The sequence below is a fragment of the Marmota marmota genome, unplaced genomic scaffold (assembly GCF_001458135.2).
Source record: "Marmota marmota marmota unplaced genomic scaffold, marMar, whole genome shotgun sequence".
In the NCBI taxonomy this organism is placed as follows: domain Eukaryota; kingdom Metazoa; phylum Chordata; class Mammalia; order Rodentia; family Sciuridae; genus Marmota; species Marmota marmota.
This window is the reverse complement of record NW_026000242.1, coordinates 17,471,567-17,488,847: the sequence shown is the minus strand read 5'-3', so window position 1 is coordinate 17,488,847 and position 17,281 is coordinate 17,471,567. Positions and strand designations below refer to the sequence as shown.

Here is a 17,281-nt window from a genome sequence, read left to right as displayed (position 1 = left end):
ATATATTTTATTGAAGATTGTATATATTCAATGTATACATATATATTGTTTTATATATATATATATATATATATATATATATATATATATATATATCTGTATATATAATATGACTCAATATGTGTATGCATTCTTAATACTTGACACAGTATTAAAATGTAGTTTATTTGAAAGGAGTGATACCTCAGAATATAAGTCTTGAGCATTGTCCTTTTTTATCTCCTGAAAGATGTGAAAACATAATAAAAGTTACAAACTGTCTCATACAGTTCTTGGAAATTACATTAAAACAAGAAGAGATAGATGGAAAAATCATACCTATATATTCCTTCTATCAAATTTACTGCTTTACACTAAAGTTAATTCAATTAGTTGCTATGCTGTTGGGAAACCAATGGTATGCACTAATGGGGTGATCAGGAAATGCTTAATAATGGAACTACTTAAGGTGCAGACAGGGTTTAGGAACACCAATAAGGAAAGGGGTGGTGCCCTTATCCCAGAGGGAGCAACAGCACAGAGCCTTGCATGGACAAGGCAGGGGACGACTGGTTTTATAGAGAACACTGAATAACAAAGAGGATGGCCAGTATTTATGTGATGTACTAGGTCCCACATGAACCTGGTAGGAAAGGGATCATGGGGAAAAATACACTGACTTCACTCTTTCCTAAAATGTTATGTTTAATCATTACAACCTTTTAAGGTGGTCCTACCTTCCCACTAGCTTAAAGATAAATTTCCAGAGGCATCGCTTGAAGTAGTTAATTTGGCAGTGCTGCTGCACTACCTGTTTAAGCAGATTGGCAGCAACAGCACAGCCAAAGCAGACTTCACTGACAGGCAGTGGATGGAATGAGTCAGAACCAGCATACGAGTCCCACATGAGACAAGCTATATAAACTTAGAAGCATAGAACTTCATACAGCAATGTCAATCCCTTCCCTCCTGCAAACTTGGTTACCAAAGATTTATCATAGGCACTGAAATATCAAACTTTATAATTAGCCCTAAAAAAACAACCCTAAAATGTCCCACTCAAATTTATGGTTCTCAGGATTTTTTAAAACAAAATTTCTGAAAAGAACCAAGCCTAATAAATTGCTTAATAATTTCTATATGTTCTGTATATCATACTGCCTTCCTAAATTCTCCAGTTTTAGAAAAAAATCACAGCAATGTTTTCCCAAATCTATATAAAATCAAACTCAATAGCACAACTAATTCGATAGGGCCTCCTTGTTTCATCAGAATGAGTGAAAACCTTATTAAGTTTCAACCAAGATGTCAGTGGTAACAGTACAGATCAATTCAGAAAGCAAAAGAGGGAGTGACATCATGACTTACTGACATTAAATAATTGATTAAAAATAGTTTGATCTCATATGTCATGTTGATAATACCAACTTGGCTCCAAATTTGTTAAAATTATAAATTATAGACAAACATTTCTATATCCATTATAATATATAATACAACTTTCAGGAAAACTTCATCCTAATTAGAAATACATTTTTCATTTGCTGTATTAATACCTATTCAGAAAACTTGCCTACATTAATCCTGGCATCAACAAGTCATTTCACACTGTGATTCAGATTTAATTTGTGAAATACTCCCAGTCTTAGTGACTTCCAGTCTTAGTGACTGTTTCTAGAAGGGAAGAACTTGGGCAAGCATATAGATGGATCTAAGTAATGATTCAAAAGCTTTTGACTAAAGTTGACCTAATTCTAGATTTATGTTTGATGTCCTGCAGAGTGAGGGCAGTTGCTGTTGTGTCCTTAGCAGTGCCAGGGGCCACATCATTAACCAAACTGGACCACAGGTCTGTATCAACTATCTACTCTGAAAAAGAAACTGTATTTGTTACTATAATCTTGGTAGCAGTTGTAACACTGAGGCCAGATCTGGCAGAGGCTGTCAGGAGGGGCTATCAGTTCCCTGGGAGCTTGGAGGAAAAAAGCAAGCACATTCCCAATGTGAAAAGCAGAAGCCACAGCACTCCTTGAAAATACCCACAGAACCTAGAAGTGCTTTGTGGTCAGGGATATTTCTTGGCCAAAAATGAATTCTTAATAGGAGAATAAAATTAACCCAAACGGAATGGAATTAAGTTTTCGTTGTATTACAGAGCATATCTCAGAGAAGAATAAAAAGCAGGCTCTAATGTCAGACAGAATGAGTCTCTACCAATTAAGCTAAGTGATCTTGGCCAAAAACTTAAGTTCTCTATCACCAGTTTCTTTTAGATAAAATGAAGATAATAAAACTAACACTATTCCCACAAAGCACTTAATTCAATATTCCTGGATTAGGCAGGCCCTCCATAAGTGTTATTGTTATTATCTTTATAATTATTAGACTTGATCAAATGGGGGGGGGGGCATTTTTTAAAGGCAGGAGTTTTACTTGTCTCCTTTGATTAACTCTGATTGATACATTCTTCATATTTAGAAAAAAACTAGGAAAACAAAAATGAATAAAGTAGTCTTAGACTTTAAGGGAGCTAAATAGGCAAACCAGCAATTAACACTTTGTGTAATTGAACATCCTTGAGATCAGTGACTGGCTCAAGTACTGTATTTAGTACTTTCAAAAATACCATATAGGATTTACTTATTTAATAAATAAATAAATAAATATTTTCAAGGTAGCATGAACTGTGATTACCATTCAGACAGTTAGCTAGGGAACTATAAAGAAAAAGGGCTCAACATAGAACACGTCAAGGGAGTCTTCTAAAATGGTCTGAAGCTGAAGCTGAAGGAAAGGTTGGAAGTTGCCAGAGAGTGTGGGGAAAGCAGGCATTTTAGCACAGGTAGCAGCCCTCACAAAGCATTGAGACAGCAGTGAATCTGGTTTATTCAGAGAACTATACTTTTTGATATGAGAGAACTTGGTTTGGGAAGATAAGCATCTCTCCTACAACCCTTTCTTCATAGCACTTATCACCTCTTGTCATTATATTATAAATGCATTTATGTATTTAGTATTTTTAATTGTGTGTCTCAGCATAGACATTGTAAAGAGGATTCCTCTTAGTACTTTGCTTATTTGTGTATCTACAACATCTGGATCAGTGGACTTGCATACAGTCAGCACTTGGTAAACAAGCAGTGAATGAAAATGAAAGAATAAACAAGTAGGTAATTGTCACAAAATGTCTTAAATATCAAGTTTAGGAAGAAAGAGCAGGACTGGTTTCCATAAAGGTGAGAAGAGGGACAAGTTTGAGACTATCTCTTGTGTTTCTGAATAAAGAGGCTGAGTATCTAATAACCAAATAAGGAACCAAGAGTAAGAGATAGGTTTCTGTTTTTCTTTTTGAGGGAAGTGTGGGATATTGAGTATACACCATGATTGTCCAGAATTATAAATATGAAAAACATCATGACTGACAAAAACCCAACATTAATCATCTTTGTTACATAGAAAGCAACAGTAGAAAGTTAAGGAATTCAAATAACCTGCCTTAGAACCAGAGTGAAAATAAGAAACTCAGCTTTCATGGTTGAAGATAACTAAGTCTGCCAAGGAACCCACCATTTGTTGCCTGGCATGCCGTTCAAGAAGTCACTCTGAGTTTAGATGATCAGCTCAGGGCCATTTCCCCACTAAAGACATTTAATAGTGAGTAATCAAATGTATTCACTCTCAGTCACTGACAGGAGCTTACAATTACTTCTTGGAATTGAGCTAGCCTCGGTGGGATATGAAAATTAGGCTAATCATATTGTGAATACTTACTTCATCCTGTGTTTGTTCCTGCTAGGAGCAGAAATTGTCTCGATAATTGTATGCAAATCCTTTCACCAGAATCTTCACAAGAAAATTATGTACTGCTACTCCTGTGCTGAAGAAAAGACAAAAGTAACATTTTAAAACATCACTTTCAAATCAACCAAAATGAATGGTTTTGGCTCTGTGTATAAAAGCCAGATGCAAATTAATATTATTTACAGTACACAGCTTGGCATGTGAATATAACAAACTGATATTTAATATGTTGTGTAACATGTCTGTGTTTTGTTGCTAGTGATTGTTTTCATGATTAATTAATGAGATCTATTGGACTCAAACTTCAGCATAGGTAGAATAAATTAATTGACCTTTTAAAAACCAGAATTATATGTAGTATTGGTTATCTTGCTCAACCAATGAGCCAATATTTCAGAGTTAATCATTTTATTTTGTTTTTAGTTTTGTATTTTGGAGCAGTGGAGATTGAATCCAGGAGTGCTTTAACACTGAGATACATCCCAACCCTTTTTATTTATTTATTTATTTGCTTGTTTGTTTGTTTATTTTTGAGACAGAGTTTCACTAAGTAGCCAAGGCCGGCCTAGAACTTGCCATCCCTCTGACTCAGCCTCCCAAGTCACTAGGAATACAGGCTTGTGCCACCATGCCTGATTGTTTCCATTTTTGTTTTTATAAGCCAAAAGTATTTCTGTTTTTAATCATTTAGAATGGAGCTATTTTTTTTTCTTTTTCTATTCTAAATTGTTATATATGACAGCAGAGTGCATTAAAATTCATATTACACATATAGAGCACAATTTTTCATGTGTCTGGTTGTATGCAAAGTATATTCGCACCATTCGTGTCTTCATACATGTTTTTAGAGTAATGATATCGACCTCATGCCACCATCTTTTTTATCCCCATTTCCCCTCCCAACTCTTTGCCCTATCTAGTGTTCATCTATTCCTCCAATGCTCCCTGAGCCAACCTCATCATGAATCAGCATCCTTATATCAAAGAAAACATTCAGCATTTTTTTTATGATTGGCTAACTTCACTTTGCATTATATTCTCCAACTCCACCCATTTAACTGCAAATGCCGTGATTTTATTATCTTTTATTGCTGACTAATATTCCATTGTGTTTATATACCACATTTTCTTTATCCATTCATCTACTGAGGGACATCTAGGTTGGTTCCACAGTTTAGCTATTGTGAATTGTGCTGCTATAAACATTAATGTGGCTGTGTCACTGTATATGCTGCTTTTAAGTCCTTTGGGTATAGATGGAGGAGAGGGATAGCTGGGTCAAATAGTGGTGCCATTTCAAGCTTTCGAAGGAATCAAGAATGGAGCTCTTTAAAATGTATTTCAAACTTACTTTAATTCTGAAATTTTTGAAGTTTATTTTAACTTTCATTAATGACTCAGGATGTTTGTTATAAATATTGAATAATAAATACTGGAGTAATATTTGGGAAAAACTTGAGATATCCCATATAGTACTCCTGGGTCCTACAACTCATGACCTCCCTATTCCTAGGTTTGGGAATTTTTATATTTTCCTACTTCTTTTAGGATTTAATGTGTAAACTGCAAATTAAGTAGTTTTTAGGTATTTTCACAACACTGAGTGTTATTTATTATTAATTTAAAAGATATCTCTAGGTCAAACAATAAGATATTGCTGATATTTCACTATTTTTGATCAGAAGAAATAGCAATTTCATATGGCTTCAGTTGATGTAAGAAAAATTGGCCTCATCATATATGGATAAGTACAGAATGAGAGAACAAGAATATAATTTAGAATAAAACAAGCAACTGACAGTCTCCTTTCTTCCCATCCCACGCCCCCCAGAATCAGGCTAGACGAGAGGAGTCATTGAATTATACCTGTGTTAATTTTAGTCAACTCCCATTTGGATTCCTTTTCTTCCTTCTTTCCACTCATCCATCATTTTCACTATATCTAGCTAACATGATAAAAGCAGATTTAAAAATCTGTCTCTTCCTTCCTCCAAAGCTTCAATATTTTATTACTATCAATGGAAGAATTTCTAACTTACAGTATTTAATTATTTTTTTAAAATTGTTTATTGTATGCCTTTTAAATGCCAGGCACTGAAAGGCAGAGTGAACAAAACAAAAGTCCTGACTTCATAAGCTTACATTCTGTGGAAGAAACAGAAAGTAAACAAGATGAGTGAAGAAAATGAAGAGTACACTAGATAGCGGCAAATGCCTTGGAGAAAGTAAAGCAGAGAAGCAGGATAGGAGATCCAGGATGAGGGAGCTGAAATTTTAGATCAAGTAACCTGGGATGGCCTCACTTAAAAGACAGCATTTGGATAAGGACCTAAAGGAAGTGAAATAGTGAACCTCCACCTTTGGGGACAGCGCTCCAAGGCAAAACTTGGGGTCAGTTTGAGCATGATGTTTGAGCATGAGATAGCCTACAGGAGGCCAGAGCTCTGGAGTCTTGCAGGCTGGTGTACAGAAGCAGTTGGAGGGTTTTGACCTTTAGTAGTATGAATTGGCTTACTTAAAAAGTTTGATTCTCAAAGCTGGCTTCTGCACTGACAGAATAGAACAAAGTCTGAGCCAGAAACCCATGCAGCTACTTAGAAATAATCCTGTCCAAAAACTTGGGCTAAGGTGGAGGTGGCTCAGGTAAGGAGAAATTCTTGGTATATTTTTAAAGTAGCACTGACAGCATATGATATGATATGGGCTGGGACTGTGAGAGAAAGAAGAATTGATGTTGTCTGCTATTTAATGGCCTTCACAAAATGGCCTCACCTTTCCTTGTTAATTTCATCATCTGCAGGAGAAACTGTGATGAAAACTCCTTCAACTTGAGAATTGAAGTCTTGAGTTCAGTTTACAGCTTGGCCACTTAGTGGGGTTATGATTTCATAGAAATCATGTAAACCTTTTCGTAGGGCAGGATGATTCTTACTTCATAGGGCTGTGATAAGATCTTCTGATTATATTATTAAACACTACTAGGTCAGAATGTCATTTGTAAATCCTCTACTCAGGCAAGCTAATCTAGTAACTAGCCACTGTTCATGTGCACTGTGGGCTCCCCAAGCCTCCTGCATCTGTGGATGGGCCTTGTGGTTTAGTGGCTCTTTCTTCCTCACCATCTCCATTCAGTAGACCCTCCTCATTCTCTAAGGACCACTTGGTAGTCCAGAGCATTCTTCCTCTGTGAAGTCACTTCTGACCCTCTTTTCCCTCTTAACACTTTTTTTTCCCCTCAAGTACTGGATATTGAATAAGTTAAACATTGAAGATTTTTGTCTTAAGGATTTTAAATGCTTAACAGAAGACAAAGGCATCAGATTCTTGACAATTCACAAACGTATGTTTTACTTCCCTTTTGAGAATACAATGGCTGTGTTTTTATGAAAGTTTCAGTTGTAAATTTTGTATAGTGTAATATAAAAATTAATAAAATTAGAATTGTGAATTTACATTCTGTGATATGAAAACAGATAAAAATCTCACTTTTTGTGTGTATATTACTGGGGATTGAACCCAGGGCTTCATATATTTTAGCCAAGTGCTCTACAACTAAGCTACAACCTCAGACCTCTTTTGTTTTTACATGAGACAAGTTCTCACTAAGTTGTCCAGGCTGACTTGAGATCCCTCTGCCTCAGTCCCCAGAGTAGTTGCAATTATAGGCATGCACCACTATACCCAGCTAAAATCTCACTTTATAAGCAAAACAGTAATTATATAGAAATTATGTTTAATATTTATTGTAAGTAGAAAATCAGTCTCCAAGAATGGCTTATTTTTAAAACTTTGGCTTATATTACAAAAAGATTTTGGTAAAGGCCCACAGGAAATGAGACAAAATTTTTTTAAAAAATGTGTTGGAGGCAAACTTGAAGAGATTTAATGCATTTGTAGAGAATACTCAAACCTCTGGAATAATTGATTCCTGTAGCAAGAGAGAAAAATGAGTGTCTCCAACTTGTATCAAAATTTATCATACTGCTTTGGGTGAAAAGAGAGGTGGCTGTAAAATTTTTTTCATCAGAAGTTAATTGACACTTGAAATTCATATAGAAAAATAGGCGTTCCTTCTGGAGATCCAAAAAGATCTGAGTTCCATCTCTTTCTTTTCTTTTTTTTTTATTTCCTGTATATGAGGCAAGTGCTCTAATACTAAGCTATATCCCCTGAAAGACCTGACTTCCCTCTGAAAATAAAAAGTAGAATGTAGAATGAACACCAGAACATAGTGTGGCATTCAAAATCCTTTTCTTTTTGTCTTATGTTTCATTTATCACCAGGTTGATTTATTCTTCCCTTTTAATCCAGAATCTATCTCTACATGATCCCAAATCTCACTCTGATTACTTTCCATCTCTCTTATTGCAGTAAGGTCTTTTAAGTGACTTTTCTTTTTCTGCGTCACCCACATATATCACATTTTCCTCACTTCAGCTACAAGTATCCCTCTAAGACACATTCTGTACTGTGGATCTCTTCTTAAGTCCTTGAGAATCAAAGACCAAATTCTTTAAGATTATACAAAAGGTTTTTCTGATTTGTCACTTGTCTGTTTATCTCTCCAGCCTTAGAAGTTTTTTCACATGCCACATACACTCCTTGTCCTTTTAAACACAGAAGATAAAATGAAGTAGTTAGGTCCTGCATGTGACCTGCCATGCTCCCTCTCAGCTCTGAGCCTTTTGATACCCTGATTCTGTTTATGAACTGGCTGCTACTTTTTTTTTTTTTTTGGGAAGGTTCTGGGGATGAACCCAAGGGTGCTAAACCACTGAGCTATCATCCCCTGTCCCTACCCTTTTTTTTTTTTTTTTTTTGAATTTTTTATTTTGAGACAGGGTCTTGCTAAGTTGCTGAGGCTGGCTTTGAACTTGAGATCCTTCTGCCTCAGCTTCCAGAGCCACTGGGATTACAGGTATGCCCACCATGCCAGGCTGGCCATTACTTTACTCATGCATCCAAACATCACTTTGCTGAGTAGCTACCAGGAAAAGTACTGGACAGAAATAGTTTCTACTTTCATGGAAACTATGGCATAGTAAGAGAAACAAGACTCCCATCTGATCATCATTTAAATGTATAATTAGAAACTATAATAAAAATCTTTGAAAAAATGTGCAGAAAGCTATGAGAGTTTATTTCAGTGGAAAGTGTTTTAGTCAGGGAGTATGTGATGTTTTAGATGATATCTTAAGGATAAATAGAAGGCAAAAGAGGAAGGAAGTCGTCCTTCAAAGGGAGCACTAGTATATGTAAAGACCCTGGGTTGAGACTGTGTGGTGCCTTCTGGTTCCTCTAGAAGGCCAGTGCTAGAGAGAGAAAGGAAGATAGTGATCCAGTATGAGCATGGAGAGAGAGGTAGGGGACAAGCATGACCAGCTGTTGGTATGGATCATAAAAATAATATGAAAACATTGAAGGATTTATGTAAATAAATGCCATAATTAGAGTTTCTGTTTACAGAAATCAATACAGTTGCTATGCAAATGAGTGGACATATGAATCAAGGGAGTCAACCATTTGTAATATTGAAATAAGAGTTTCCCAGTGGCCCAGTTTGGGAACATGTCAAGATAAACAAGAGAAAATTGGGCATTCTTTGGAGGAGATGATTAGTGCTTTGAGTCTGTGGCAAATAGATGAGAATACTAGCTACATGATTGTATTAATCAAGATTAGGTTCAATTGTAACTGACAGAAAACTTTGCTTAAGCCATATTAACAGATAAAACAAGATAATATATTTATTTCTGTCATATGAAAATATGGATGGGTGACCAGGAAGGAGTAGTCCACCAGAGACCCAGGGTCCTTCTGTGTGGTCATTCTGTCATTCACAGTCCATGACCAAATGGCAGAAATTCCCATTTAGGCAGCAAGGTGAAGGAAGGGTCAAATAGACAAGATATAAAGCATACTTATATGCTCTTTGGAGGATAATTTCCTGAAGCTTCTACAGAAAACTGTCGGCCAAAGCTCAGTCACAGAGCCATATCCAGCTGAACAAGAGTTAAGAAAATGCATTTATTGTGACTGTTTACATGGTGAAGGATGAAATCCCATTGTCTTGGATAAAGAGAGATTTGATAGTTTAAAAAAAATAAACTCTACTATAATGCTTTAAAATTTTAATCTGTCAAATTCCTTCATAAAGTGTCATCTGAACTAGGTAGGAGCACTGTAATATAAGGGTCACAAGACAATAAATCTTTTTGTCAAAAAATACAAGAGGGGCTGGGCTTGTAGCTCAGTGATAGAGCTCTTGCCTAGCACATGTGAGGCACTAGATTCAATTCTCCGCACCACATAAAAATAAAGAAATTAAATAAAGGTTTTGTGTCCATCTACAACTAAAAAAATATTTTAAAAAACACTTGGGGAAAATATAGGACCTAAAATGACCATGTTTGAAAATAGTCATTTTCTATCCATCTCTGAAGATAGATTTATTCTTTTTACCATTTTTGCATTTGCAGCAAAAAAAAAAAAATTCCATCTTATCTCATGTTTACATAGATAGCTTCTAGGTGTGTAAGTAAGAAAATCATTGCTTATTTCATTATGCCCTTCTTGAACTGTGGCATAAGTAAATGCCATAGTCACAGCTGCAGATAATTTTAACCAAGCTACAATGTTGGTTACCCCTTCTGTGTACTGAGAACTTGAGGTTCAGACTGTGGCCTTTGAACACATTATTTCAGGACTAAGTTGCTTTGGCTGGAGTCCAAACTAAATGGTCACTAAATCTGCTCTATAATTCCAGTCTGGTGACATTAAATGCACTGAGGATTGAAGAATTTTATTCCTCTCCTACGCTCAAGTCAATATGCAACATGAAGTAGATTTCCAAACATACACACACCTTTCTCCTGAAGTCCACTAGACCAGATAAAGTGAGTTTTGAGTCTGTGGCAGATAGATGAGAATACTAGCTACATGATTGTATTAATCAAGTGATGATGAAGTATCAGGTGCCTATAGAGCAAATGGTAAGACCAATGAGGGTGGCTCTAATGTGAATAGGTACAAACTGCTGCTATCTCCCTTTATTACTTCTCCTTTTCAGATTAAGTGACACCCTATGGCACATTTAGGTCTCTCCTTCCCAAACTAGTTCCCATAACCTAGATGTTTCTCTATCTCATCTTCATCAAAATGACATATGCTTCATCTAATGACTTTGTTATCCTGACTATATTCCTTGAAAATTTCTATATTGTCAGCTCTTCCTGTTTTCTCCTCAATGTCTCACCCATCTGAAATATGATTTCTATATCCAGCATTTCATTGCCTGATCATGTTGAATATGTCAATGTCCTTCTCACTGAAAATACAACAGCCACTTTTCTGTCCTCTCCAAAGTGAAAATTTTTATGGCATATGGACGATTCCTGTCCTTTAAAAATTATTTCCTCCCTGGCATAAATATCTCCGGCTTCTCTTCCTGCTGCTCTGTGTACAGACAATTGCATCAAATAACTCTTGCAAAAGAATATCAAATAAATAAACTGAATTTGTGTGGTTAGCAGCAACTCTGAGATGCTACTCATCCAAAATAGGTCATTATCTGTGGATGATATAAAAATTGTTGATGTGTAAGAATGCAGTAGCTTAAGACTTCTTACCCCACTGTCATTTTATTTCAAAAAAATTGTGCATATAATTATATGTATGATAACATTTTAGAATATTTTATGTGCAGTTGATAGTATTCTCTGATGCCTATGCAAAAGGCTTTGGGTACTTATTGTAATCTGATAATGTGATCATGTCTATGGCATGCTCTCCCTATTATTCTAATTTTTTTTTATTCCTTTGAAGTTATTTATATAATTCTGTATATTTTGCTTAATGGTTAGTTACCTAACTATCAGTTTTGCTAGACAAGAATCACATCTTTGTTTATCTAGATATACCTTATAAAATTGTGGATGGTTTAGGTCTTCAGTAAATAGTACACATTAAAGTGTTAAAACAGCTTTTTAAGGAGAAGCAAGATTTAAAATATTCTTTACAGTAGAAAATCTCCTTTCAACCATTTGAAATTCACCTAAATCTGCAGCCTTCATATTTTGACCACAATATATTATATTACACATTTTTAATAGCTAGAAGGTATAAATTATAGCCAGATGTAGAAATAGTATGACCTGACATGTGACTTTCTAGTTTATATAACAACTAAGTTACATAATCATAGATTCAACAGCAGTATTTTCTCCTAGTTACAATTTATTCCCAGCTATCTTGGCAAATAAATAAGACACACACACATCTGAGCAGCAATGAATAATATGAGAGCATGTTAAAATCAAACATAGCTTATAAAAGAATGTAAGTTTTCAGCTAGGGCTCTGAAACTGTAGCTGTGTGTCCTTTGCACCACATTGAAAAGATGCCATTCATTTCTGACTTTGATTAATGGGGCTTTTTAGGTGGCCAACTTTCTTTGACATTTAACAAAGATTGTGTCCGAGGGTTTTTTTTCTTATTTCAAGTCTAGCATCATTTCTAAATCCAATCAATTAGATAATAAAATGCTAAACTTGAATTATGGATTTATTATTGTAAATCTTTTCATTATTCTGTGTAGAAACATGTAAATTTTGTTCAGAAGGTGTGTGTCTCTGCATCCTGCACAAGTCACATCAGCAGTAGAATAACAACAAGGATGCCTAGTACCGACATGAGTCCTGACAGCCACACGAGGCCGAAAAATAGCAGCAATGTCTGGAGAACTAAGCTAAGATGTGGATTGATCACAGGGAGTAGAAAAACTATTTCTCTGTGTGTGGCCCATCTTTATCATTTCTAAAACAATCAAGCAAACAAAAAAATATTAGAATTATTTTTGTATGACAATAAGTCAAAGGAGAAAAGGGGGAAAATGTCAATAGGCATTTTTTTAAAGTATTACTTTGAAGTCAAAGAACACATTCATAGGTGTCAAAACGTTAGTAGAAAGAAGAAATGTTGCCTTCATTTCCATCAGAGAGCAATTCCCAGCAACAGAAGAAATGAGGTCTGAAAATGTGCATTAAGAAAGGCTGCATACCATCATGTTACATATGTATTGAATAGGAATTTTGATAAAGAGTCCCAAGTTTCCAGGAAGGTACAGAGGTGGGGAGGGCTAGGGAAGATTTCAAAAGGTAATTACTGGCCTGCATTACGAAAGGAAAGACTAAGCAAAGCAACAGATACACCAGAATAATAACAGAGTAATTAATATGCCCCCTTTTATCTTCTTTGGGGATTTTTTTTTCATTTAGCTAAAAATGAATCCTGACTGCTGCAGTATTTCATTTGGCAGGATATCAGGTAATTTATATTTCAAATATGATCTCATCATCAGTTCCATCTGTTGATATTACCTGAGCATCGTAATGTTTGAAACTCTGACATGTGGAAAACATAACTCAAAATCAAAGTCTCTGAATCTGACTCACATATAATCAGAAAGCCAAAAAAAAAAAAAAATGTGCTCTTATCCTGCAAGCACTGTGTATTCATTTCACTTTTACCACCACCAGCTCCCTATCCTAACTCCAGAATTTAGGGAGGGAGAAATTATAGGCAAGTGATATAGCATGAGCTCAAATAAGTGTTGGATTTTCTTAAAGAGGATTAGAATGTTTTGTTTATGCTAAGCTGTAAAGTGAAAAAATTACTAAAGTCTGTGATCCTAACCAATCCATGTTTAAGGGTATTTATAGGTTTGAAGGATCTTTTCTCTTCACTAATATTACAATTCAAAACTGAGAGCTAGAGAAAGCAGTATGAAGATATAACTCCAGTACTATGATTATAAATTTATAATTCCTCCCTTAACCAGATGCTTGTACCAGGTGTTTTTCCTTCCCCACAGGTAGATCTGTGTGGTGGTTCTACCTTCCTGTCTTCACATAAAAAATACCTTCACCTCCAGCACTTTTCAGCCCTCAAAACCAATGCAAGTGGTTTCTCCTTTGTGGGTTTTTATTTGTTTGTTTGTTTATTTGTTTGTTTGTTTTTGTCCCAGGCAGACATAACCTAGCCCAGGCAGACATAGCCTAGCCTTCCCTTTGGTCAACACTTTATCCTGAGTACTCTATCACTGCACTTTTAAAAACTAAGTTGCATTTGTTTATTTGAATGCCTGTCTCTTCTGTTGTCTTATGAGTACCCAGTCCCTTACCAAGTGATTATTCAACTCACTCCCAATCTACATCACTCCTGTAAAGAGAGGACAAGCTTAATACATAAAGCCTTTGCAGTATAAATCTGTCCATATCATCAAACGAGGCTCTGCTGGTAATGGCTCTCCTATGAATACCATTGTACTGTTTCTTTTACGTCTTCTCTGCCATGGTGGAACCGAAGCTGTTACTACTTTGCTCCAATGGGAAGTCAAAACATTTCTTCAAAATGAATTCTGTCTAGTGAGCAAAAAAACAAAAAGCATTTATGAAATTGATATTGACTACAAGTGATGGTAGACTTGGTTTTTAGTTTTCTCATCGAAAATGTGTCTAGACCAATGGAATATTCTCCAATAGAGCAGTTTTGTGAGCTTTTACAAGAAATGGTGTTGCTACTTCATTCAATCAATAGCTTACAAGATTTTTTTTTGCCCTGAATACAGAAAGTAAGATCAAATGATTCTGAAACAGCCACTCAGATTTTTAAGTTTCTAAGCAATCAGTGTATATTTTGGAGCTTAAAAATATTGATGGAGACTCACTGCCTGCATATGTCATTAAAAAAGAGTATAAACAGGTTTTTAGTAACTCTTTTTCCTGCCCAATAGGATACTCAATACTTCAAGCTATAATGGAAAAAGCAGGACAAAATGGTTGGCATGTCAGCGCTATATGTGTGGAAAATTTTAATGACGTCAGCTACAGACAACTTCTAGAAGAACTTGACAGAAGACAAGAGAAGAAATTTGTGATAGACTGTGAGATAGAGAGACTTCAAAATATATTAGAACAGGTAAGTCCTATTATCTTATTATTCTTGTAATGGCAACCTTTGCCCAATTTGTCTCAAATAATATCTTCTCCCAACCATCGAATTTTAGAGTGTGAGTTTTGCATGATTTTTCCCTGGGACCAAATCATAGTCCTTGATCACCAAAGTCCATTTTGGTTCTTAGGTCTCGTGAACTTAGGATCACTATTTCTACTCAGTTTTTAACTCTTAATAATAGAAGTACCCTCAGTGAATCATCATGAGCTCCTTCTTGGCTTTCTTTTTAAGAAATAATAATTTTGAAGATTACAGCTATGAAAATATTACAAAATTTTAAAATGTAGGCCTTTTATCCTTTAGAGAATCAGCTTCATGAAAAACAGCAACACAAACTGGCAAAGCACTGATATAAAAAATTAAAGTAAATACTGTGTGTGGTCAATTTTTCTACTAGATGTTATAAGTAAATACATTATCTACTATGGTAAAGATGATCTTTAACTCTCCTTTGCAAAGGAAGAATCCTTTAACCAAGCTTTCAATGAATATTTTTATTTGCTTTAAAGGAGGCAGGAAAAGATAAAACTGAGCTTTGCCATTGCATTAAGTGATAGGAAAATATTGTCCGATAATAGATAATATTTGCTTTCCCCCAATCCTGCATATCATGATAAAGGTTTGTGGAAGTCTTCAGCAAAAATGCAGTGACTGTATGCCCTCTAGTGGTTTTACAAATGCATACTCATTTATCTACAATGGCTAGGCAACATGATTTGGAGTTGATGACTTTGTTTTACTGTATCATTATGTGATTTGATTTGTAATAGTAAACTTAGCAATTGGGAGGCTGATTTCTAAGTATAATTTTAGTACTCAATTATAAAACATCAAAACCAAAATTGTTTCAGAGGTTCCTCCTTAATACTTAAAGGCACTGAACTAGATGTCTTATTCCTCAACTATATGCTAGCATTTGTAAAAATAATAATAATAATGGTAAAAAGTGTGTTGCTTTTTCAAGACTTGAATCCAGAACATTATAAGAGAAGTTGACAAAGTATTTACCTCCTATTATCCCTTTATAGAAGAAAAAGCACCAACTAAATACAAAAACACTTCACTGAAGAAAGGTATATACAATTGTATATTTGTTTTTCTAGGAAATATTAGTTATAAGCTTATATATATCACTGAGGTTTATTCCTGAAGGATTCCAAAAAAAAAATTATTAAGCTTGCAGCTATTCAAGACATGTGAACATTTTTAAGTAGTATTTATAGAATCCAAGAAAAACTTTCTCCCCTACTTTCTTAAGCAATGCAGTCACTTGAGCTCCAACTCCCCTTCTCTTTCCCTCCCACTCCCGACCCTGTATTGAGAGTTTGAGTTGTTTGACCTGAACAACTGAAGCTTTGTAAATAACTCATGATGATCCCACAGAACAGCCAATTCTAAGAACTGCCTGCATTGCCAAGTTCCTGTCAGAGGGCGAGTAAGGCTCAGAAAGACCCTCCACTTAGCACCTGTGCTTAAAAGATGCAGTCTGGAGGAGGCAATTGAGTGCCCAAAGCACACTGACCCGTTTCAGAGGCTTAGCTGGTTTCTAAGAAGAAAATCAGCACACTCGTGTGCTTTGGATAAACTCTGAATAAGCCTTAAAGGAGCTCCTGCTAAGGGAACTGGACTTTCTTTTTTTTTTTTTTTTTTTTCCTGAAGAAATGTAAAAATTTGAGTGCCTACCTTGCCTATTCTTTTTGCTGAATTCTAAAAGGTTTTGTTTCTATCAAGACTATATAGGAAAAATGAGAATGGTAATAGTCTCTTGTCCCTTTAACTGCCTCTCGGGTACACAGCTCATAAATTAGAACAAACCTATTCTATTGTGAGAAAGTAATGCACTCTTAATTTTCCCATAACTTTCCCTCCTCCCCCCCCAAAAAAAACTTTAAAAACAATTCTGAACATAATTTTTTATTATATGTAATTTAATTCCTCATTGTTTTAGGCAAAATGACTTCTAGTATTTCTTGGTTTTACTCTTATTCAAACAGAAGAACTAATCCAAATTTTGTCAGAAATTTGTACATAACCCTGAGTTTCAACAATACATCTGTATTTTAAAATTCTTTCATAAATTAAGATAACATAGAAAATAATTTTAGAGAACCAACCATTAAATAATTTTAGAGAATCAACCATTTTTCAAATAGTGGTTACCAGAAACTGGGGAGGGAAGCAAGGGGGGAGATGGGAAGAGATTAGTCAAGGAATATGAGCTCACAGCCAGATAGGAGAAATAAGTTCTGATGTCCTATTATACAGTTGGGTGATTACAGTTAACAAGGTTGTATTGTACATTTAAAAATAACCAAAGAGAATTTTACATGTCCTGAACACAAAGAAAAAAATAAATGTTTGAAGCCTGGCCCAGTGGGGCACACCCGTAATGCAAATGGCTCAGGAGGCTAAGACAGGAGGATCAAAGTCAGCCTCAGCAAATTAGTGAACCCTAAGCAACTCAGTGAGTCCCTGTCTCAAAAAAAAA

At 35.3% G+C, this 17,281-nt stretch overlaps 1 protein-coding gene across 8 annotated transcripts in view; it reads left to right on the top strand.

Moving 5' to 3' along the window:
- Gria4 (glutamate ionotropic receptor AMPA type subunit 4) overlaps positions 1-17,281 on the top strand; it is a 344,863-nt gene that overhangs the window by 230,705 nt on the left and 96,877 nt on the right. For all 8 annotated transcript variants that reach the window (XM_048795827.1, XM_048795822.1, XM_015489929.2 and 5 more), the window contains one exon: positions 14,573-14,757. In XM_048795827.1, coding sequence (XP_048651784.1) covers positions 14,573-14,757 — 185 coding nt within the window. The remainder of the gene's footprint in view (positions 1-14,572; positions 14,758-17,281) is intronic.